Genomic DNA, 7,929 nt, shown 5'->3' on the forward strand with positions numbered 1-7,929 from the left:
TGGTCGCACTGTACTTTGCTGCAGCAACTCTAGCACTGGTTGTAAATCTGCATCCTCCATCTGTATCCTCTTCAGGTCCTCTTCAGCTTACTGTCCCTGTCCCTGCAGTATGGCTGCATTTCTTGCTGCGATCTTCTTTTTTATAACACTGCTGGGACTCTGGGTCACCAGGCCAACGACTTAGGCCATCAGCATTGCCATGTACCCACCCAGGATGGTGCTGCACCTCATTTGTGCTGGTCCAACTTTCCAAGCCAGCGTGGCAGTTGTCCTTCTTGATTCTTTAACATCTTCAGCCACTTGAGTGCTGCATGGTCCATCTTGATAATGATGTAAGACCCTTACAAGTAGGGATGGAAGAATTCAAGGCTCCTTTCCACTCCCAGGGGCTCCTTAACCCATGGATTGCGCAATTACCTTTTTTTTTATCCCTCCCCGTGTGTGCAATAATGAAGATTTTTTTTTTAAGTTTTTGTTTATTATAAACTTGAAGATAAACACCCAGGGCATCATCTGCTGAAAAAAAAAAAAAAAATCTTTCTCTCTCTCTCTCTCCTTCCATCTTTGTGTAGGGCCGTGCGTAAGTCTGTGTAGGGATCGAGTAATTAACAGTGATGCACGGCCAGCACAGCCTGAGCTGGAGCTAGCAACGCAGCGCTAATCTGCCTGAGCTAGGGCTCGTAATCCACGCGTTAAGGGTCATTCGGTAGTTCCACTCTTATGGGCTGAGCTTCATGCTGTAATACATCACCATGTGCTCTTTGTCATCCTTCTTCAGTGAGAGGACTCCACCAATACCTTGGTCACTAGCGCTGCAGTCCAGGATGAATGGCTGACTCTGATCCGTGTACAGCAACACTGAAGAGGTTGCCAATGCATGCCTGAGTTCATCAAAAACCTTCTGTGTCAATGCAGTCCATGTAACCTTTTGCCTCTTCCCCAACAACTTGTGCAGCTGTGCAACTATTGTTGCTAAGTCCTGGACAGAACGCCTATAGTAGGTACACAAGCCCAGGAAACTCCGTAGCTCCTCACACAATTTGGAACAGGTCATTTTTCCACAGTTGCCACCTACTCTGGATTACTTCGGACGCTGCCGTCGCCTACAATGTGTTCCAGGTACTTCCTTTCTTTCTGGAACAAGTAGCATTTCTCGGGGTTCAGCTTGAGGTGCGCTGCTCATATCCTGTTGAGCACCTCTGACAACCTCTCCAACTCGTCGTCAAAAGTCCGACCAAACACAGTTACATCTCCCAGAAAGGTGAGAGCTGTCTGCCAGTGCAGTCTTTGCAGTACACTAACTGCCATAAACCCCATCCATACGAAAAGACTGTTTTCTCCTTGTCCTTCTTCCGCCTTTGGCACTCCTCTTTCCTAGTGTATGTCCTGGCATTGTACAGTACCAGCAACTTCCTTCAAATTCTTTTGCTTCACATACCTACCCTTTCTTGCCTTGAATCCCGCGCCACGACCTGCCTGAAAAGTGGCCATACTGGACCTGACATAGGACTCCAATTCTAGAACTCTGGCTAGTGCTTCACACATGTTTCTTGGTTGTGCTTGCTTCACTTGCACTTTCAACTCTGCATTATCAAGAGCATCAAGGAACTTGTCCCTCAGAAGAATAGGCAACAGGTTAGGTGCTGCTCCAGGGTATGCCTTGTGTGCCATACCTCCAAGTTAGGAGCAAACTGCTGTAGGGACTCACCTTGAGCCTGTACCGGCTCTGGAATCTTGCTATGTAAACCTTAGTGTGGTACATGGTCCCGTTTCTGTGCTCCAGTACCTCTACTAAGGACTGATAACTGTTCCTCTCCTTTACTGACATCTGGCCCAGAATTTCCATTGCTCCACCCCTGAGGCTAGTAACAAGCTGTACTGACCTCTGCCTATCATTCCAACCACTCTGATCTGCAAGTAACTCAAACTGCACTCGGTAAGCTTCCCAAGAGACTCTGCAAACAGATTATTGAAGTTTCTTTTTAATTGCAGCCCCATATAGACATGCACTTCATTGGTTTAGGGCTTAAAAACTGGTGCTTCATAAATAAGCCCAGGACTTAAAACTACTTGATTCTGATTATTAAACCTAGTAATGCCACTTTTAGATCCTTGGGATCCATCAAGATTCACCATACACTGTTATTTTTTCTTTTATATGCTCCCTGTACACTAACCTGAGCTCAGGAGTGCAATATTTCTCTACAGCCTAAATTCTCTCTCTACTTATCTTCAAATGGCTGTCTACATGCTTCAAATGGTCATCTACATGTTATTTGCACTTCATCACGTTATTGCTTACCTCTTACTTCTACTGTCGTAGCTCAGTATATACTTCTTTCTTCGGCTGTTGCTGCTCTTCCTTCATTTCCCACATAAAAGCATCTAGCTGTCCTTGCATCCTCAGTTGTAACTGCGTCTGTTGCTCCTGTAATGCCTCTAACTGTTTACTTTGTGCTTGCAATAAATGTTCTTTGATTTCATTCCCGAGCTTCTTCTCTTTGGGCCTGTAACTGTTCTTTGAATTCTTTCTGTCCTTCGCTTTCGGCCTGGAATTGTTCTTTGAGTTCTTTCTGTCCTTCATTCTGTGCTTATAGTTGTACAGTCGGCAAGATTTTCGACTGGACCACCTGGTTGCGGGATTTGGCTAATGTGGCAACAGCGCGCCCGTGTGTGTGTGTGTGTGTGTGTGTGTGTGTGTGTGTGTGTGTGTACATGCCCGACATTTTTTCGGATCGCTAAGCTTCATCCTTCGAATTATATTATGTGGCCATTGTATTATGCTATGATATAGGCTAATAAATATAATGTGATTGGGATAATGGGCTGTGCACTATACTGTTTATAGTCTGAGTTATATAAAATAATTCTCTTGCCATGTAGCGTGAACCACGATACAGGTTGAGTTGTGGTTCAGAAACAGAGGGCAAGTTCACCCAGAAATGGCGCAATGTAGGGGGAAGGGGGGAGTATGGGAGTAAGCAGCCAACAGTTATATATTCTTAGTCATTACAGTATAGTTATCAACGTGTCAATGTTATCCTGTGCCCTGATTGATGATAAACCTATTTACTTTTATTATATTTATATAGACCCGATTACACACTAGGATACCCCCTCCCTAGTTAGCGGAAAACATGCCCTGCTCCACCGCCTCGACTCTCTCTCTCTCTCTCTCTCTCTCTCTCAACCTCCTCAGCTGGCTATCAGTAGACACACACACACACACACACACACACACACACACACACACACACACACACACACACACACATTATCAGTTTGTGCTAATGCGTAATGACGTTGCATTTAGTATGTTTATCTAAAATTTAATACTGTGTCAAAATACAAGTGCAATACATAACCACCTCACATGGCGGATTACGTTAACCAGTAATCACTACTTATTTGCATAGTTTATGTTTCAGTAATACTCATGGGGTAACCAGACCCACACTGATATTTTCGTTAATGCTAAAGGTAATCGTGTGTTCTGTGGCGGATACCAGTTAGTGGGGAGGTGGCCGCTGACACCTCCAATCCTCATAGCTATGGTGGTGGGTTGTAGTGTAACTGCAGAGGTTCCTGTTCCTCCAGTTATGTCAATAATTAAACTTAACATATGATGAACAGCCATTTCTTATGAAAAATACAAACAACCTATATGGAACTATGAAACATATTGTGGGAGCTTTCCAGCTCTCACGCACCAGTCACAGTCTTGGTCTTTTGTTTCAGTATTGCCAGCCTGACAGTGTGCAGTGTTAATGAACATGCTATTAATATTAGTTCTACATGCTTATTTACATTTAGAACAACAGAATTCAAAGCAGGATTTCATTCAGTACACAGAATGCCAAATACAGCATGTGTGTGTGTGTGTGCGGGTGGGTGTGGGACAATACGTATGGTGGGGGTGGGAGGAGTGTAGTGAGTATGAAATGTGTGTCATAATGGTAATATGGGTGTGTGCATACTTGGCTAAGGACGTCCAAGACTGATATGTAATCTTTGCCTTTAACACTTGATGACACACACTTCAGTATTTATTTAGGTTCTGTTTATAAATTTGTAGCATGTTACATTATTATATTATTATGATTATGTTTTGGGGGTGAAACCTGAAACAGCATATGAAGACAAACACTGAAATGTATATACAAAAAAATGCATTATGTGTGGCAAAATACATGAATAACAATATTTCAGGAAGAAATATTACCGTATTATAACATCTGTTTAAATACGTTGTAGGTGCAGCGATTCTTAAGCTTAGATTATCGGATTTCCTTTGATCAGTATGTTACGTTATACTCTAGCTTTGAATTATGTTATGTATTGTATTATAAGTGATGTCATTGTGGACGTTCACTTAAAACTACATCGAGCAGACAGCAAGTGCAGTTGTTAGTAGTTTACCCGTATTTGTTATTGATCACACACTGACCAACTTATTCCTGAGAAATTTTTAAAAATCTTTATCACGACTGGAAAACAGCACCTTAGGCATGTGAACAGGTGGCAAGATGTCTAGCGAGTTGGCAAAATGTCTAGAGAGTTGTGATTGTGCCAGTCAAGAAAGCTTCATATTTTAATGGAAAAAAAACTGCAATTGTAACATGAAAGTTGCGTTAAGAAATGCACATAAACGTCACTAATTCCTGTATAAGTCCCCGTAATAAAAATCATGTCAGTGAGCAAAATGTATAAGATAGTGTCGTATCAGTTATATTGTCAGGTAAGTTATAGTAAGTTATGGAAGTTAATGTTAGATTGTTATACTGCATGGAATAATATCCATTATAATCAGAGGATAAAAAAAAAAAAAAAAAAAAAAAAAGATTTGTATGGAACTCATCAATAGTAGGAAGTAACCCACCCTCCTTCTCGATCACCTCTCTCAGTCTGTTTGCATAGAGGCGACATGGTCCGTATGAGCTGTTTCTGGCTTCTGAACTGTTCCCACTAGGTGTGATTGTGGACCAGTTCACTCTCAGGCTCCCAACAGTTAACCATAATCCCCCATACATTTTCGATGGGGTTCATGTCTGCTTCCTTACTGAGCCAGTCGAGCAGCTGCAAGTCCTCTCGACCTGCAAACCATTCCGAGACTCTTCTCACCGTGTGGATGGGGCAGCGGTCCTGAACAAAAATTATAGGGCCGGGAGGAAACGGATAATTCCGCTCCTGAACTGAGGGGAGGAAAAAATCCTGCAAAATTTCAAAGTATTTTTTAGCAGTGAAACTCCCTTCTATCCTGGTGACGTCACCCATACCATGGATGCACACTCACCCCCAGACATTGCAGGTGACGTGTCCACTTCTGGCCTTCTCGAAGATGTTCCTACGGTCGTAACTGCACGTAAAAAGAATATTCATACATCGCTCATATAGTTTCATTTCTAATATCTTTGACGCTATGGGAAAAACCACCGTTTTTCATGTTAAGGTTTATTATCCACTATTTGTTTGGTATATTTAATGAGGATTGTAAGGCTTAATGAACAGTGGTGCAAGTGTTGGTAATATGCGTTCATCTAGACGCATTATTGCTATGAATATCAGTTGATCCCTAAATGTTTTTTTTTAATAATATTAAAACTGTTTAGTGATACGGTATAAAAATATGGTCGTTAAAAATATCGTCAGTAAATTTATACATATGCATTAGAATACTGTCGCCTGCAGAAATCTTTTCTCTGTCATTAAATTTTATGAATACAAAATTCCTGGTAACAGTCATATGAAGAAGTCTATCAACGCTTCTCTATACTCTGGCCTTTATCTACTTACTGCTCTTCCACACTCTCCAGTTTTTCCTCAACCTGTCTGTTTACCATAATTCTTACAATTCACCACCAAATATATATATATATATATATATATATATATATATATATATATATATATATATTCTGTGTGTGTGTGTGTGTGTGTGTGTGTGTGTGTGTAAGTTCTCACTTTTACCTGATAACCATACACCCACGTATCACATTAATCAAGAAACTTCATACTGGCTGGGTTATATTCAATAAAAACACGTGGGCTATCGTGTCATTTACTCATATCTGTTCCAAGTGGCCCAACATTAAAAAAAATAAAACAAAGATTCTGGGTGTGGTCATTCGAGAGGGTCATACAGTAATCATAAATTATTATCAGTGATCATTTTCAAACTACTATGCGACATAGGGTATTGGTTTTACACTTGACCACTCTCATTTTATAACGAATTACATTGGCCAGTAAAGGACAGCTGGATTTATAACCACATCAAAAAATACGTGAACTTCGTATCCTATTAAACACTGAACTTGCTGCCTTTTCAAAGTAGTTTACGTGAAAGTCCACTGTGTGAGCCTTCATGACATAGTTAATACAATATATGATGGATATATTGCATAAATCTATGCTCTAGTATAACTTAATAAACTGATCGCTTGGAATCCGGTAAGCTACCATTAAAAACAGATGCTCCTACAGTGTAATCTTATAATGAACATTAAAATAACATTATTTTCTCCTGCAAGAAATACTTATTCATAAAATATGGATTCCATATCACAGTTTTATAATACTTCAGTGTTTGTCTTTATATGGTGTTTCAGGTTTCGCCCCCAAAACAAAATCATAATAATATAATAATGTAACATGCTACAGACTTATAAATAGAACCTAAGTAAATACTATAGTGTGTGTCATCAAGCGTTAAAGGCAAAGATTACATATCGGTTGTGGACGTCCTTAGCCACGTATGCACATACCCATATTACCATTATGACAAATTTCATACTATACTCCCTCCACCCCCACCATACGTATTGTCCCACACCCACCCGCACATGCACACGCACATGCTGTATTTGGCATTCTGTGTACTGAATGAAATCCTGCTTTGAATTCTGTTGTTCTAAATGTAAATAAGCATGTAGAACTAATATTAATAGCATGTTCATTAACACTGCACACTGTCAGGCTGGCAATACTGAAACAAAGGACCAAGACTGTGACTGGTGCGTGAGAGCTGGAAAGCTCCCACAATATGTTTCATAGTTCCATATAGGTTGTTTGTATTTTTCATAAGAAATGGCTGTTCATCATATGTTAAGTTTAATTATTGACATAACTGGAGGAACAGGAACCTCTGCAGTGACGCTACAACCCACCACCATAGCTATGAGGATTGGAGGTGTCAGCGGCCACCTCCCCACTAACTGGTATCCGCCACAGAACACACGATTACCTTTAGCATTAACGAAAATATCAGTGTGGGTCTGGTTGCCCCATGACTATTACTGAAACATAAACTATGCAAATAATTATTGATTACTGGTTAACGTAATCCGCCATGTGAGGTGGTTATGTATTGCACTTGTATTTTGACACAGTATTAAATTTTAGATAAACATACTAAATGCAACGTCATTACGCATTAGCACAAACTGATAATGTGTGTGTGTGTGTGTGTGTGTGTGTGTGTGTGTGTGTGTGTGTGTGTGTCTACTGATAGCCAGCTGAGGAGGTTGAGAGAGAGAGAGAGAGAGAGAGAGTCGAGGCGGTGGAGCAGGGCATGTTTTCCGCTAACTAGGGAGGGGGTATCCTAGTGTGTAATCGGGTCTATATAAAGATAATAAAAGTAAATAGGTTTATCATCAATCAGGGCACAGGATAACATTGACACGTTGATAACTATACTGTAATGACTAAGAATATATAACTGTTGGCTGCTTACTCCCATACTTCTCCCTTCCCCCTACATCGCGCCATTTCTGGGTGAACTTGCCCTCTGTTTCTGAACCACAACTCAACCTGTATCGTGGTTCACGCTGCAAGGCAAGGGAATTATTTTATATAATTCAGACTACAAATAGTATAGTACACAGCCCATTATCCCAATCACATTATATTTATTAGCCCATATCATAGCAT

General features: G+C 40.7%; 1 protein-coding gene across 1 annotated transcript; it reads right to left on the reverse strand.

Annotated features, from left to right (window-relative positions):
• Positions 1–718: 718 nt before the first annotated feature.
• Positions 719–1,054, reverse strand: LOC145417828 (uncharacterized). The gene has a single exon (XM_080286449.1). The coding sequence runs from the start codon at positions 1,052–1,054 to the stop codon at positions 719–721; it is 336 nt and encodes a 111-aa protein (XP_080142575.1).
• Positions 1,055–7,929: the final 6,875 nt, after the last annotated feature.

The sequence above is a fragment of the Coenobita brevimanus genome, chromosome 111 (assembly GCF_032717465.1).
Source record: "Coenobita brevimanus isolate Jiangsu-jjx chromosome 111, ASM3271746v2, whole genome shotgun sequence".
Taxonomy (NCBI): domain Eukaryota; kingdom Metazoa; phylum Arthropoda; class Malacostraca; order Decapoda; family Coenobitidae; genus Coenobita; species Coenobita brevimanus.

What these genes read in the sequence shown, in the direction of transcription:
- LOC145417828 (XM_080286449.1), bottom strand. Translation starts at nt 1,054, where the DNA reads ATGACCTGTTCCAAATTGTGTGAGGAGCTACGGAGTTTCCTGGGCTTG.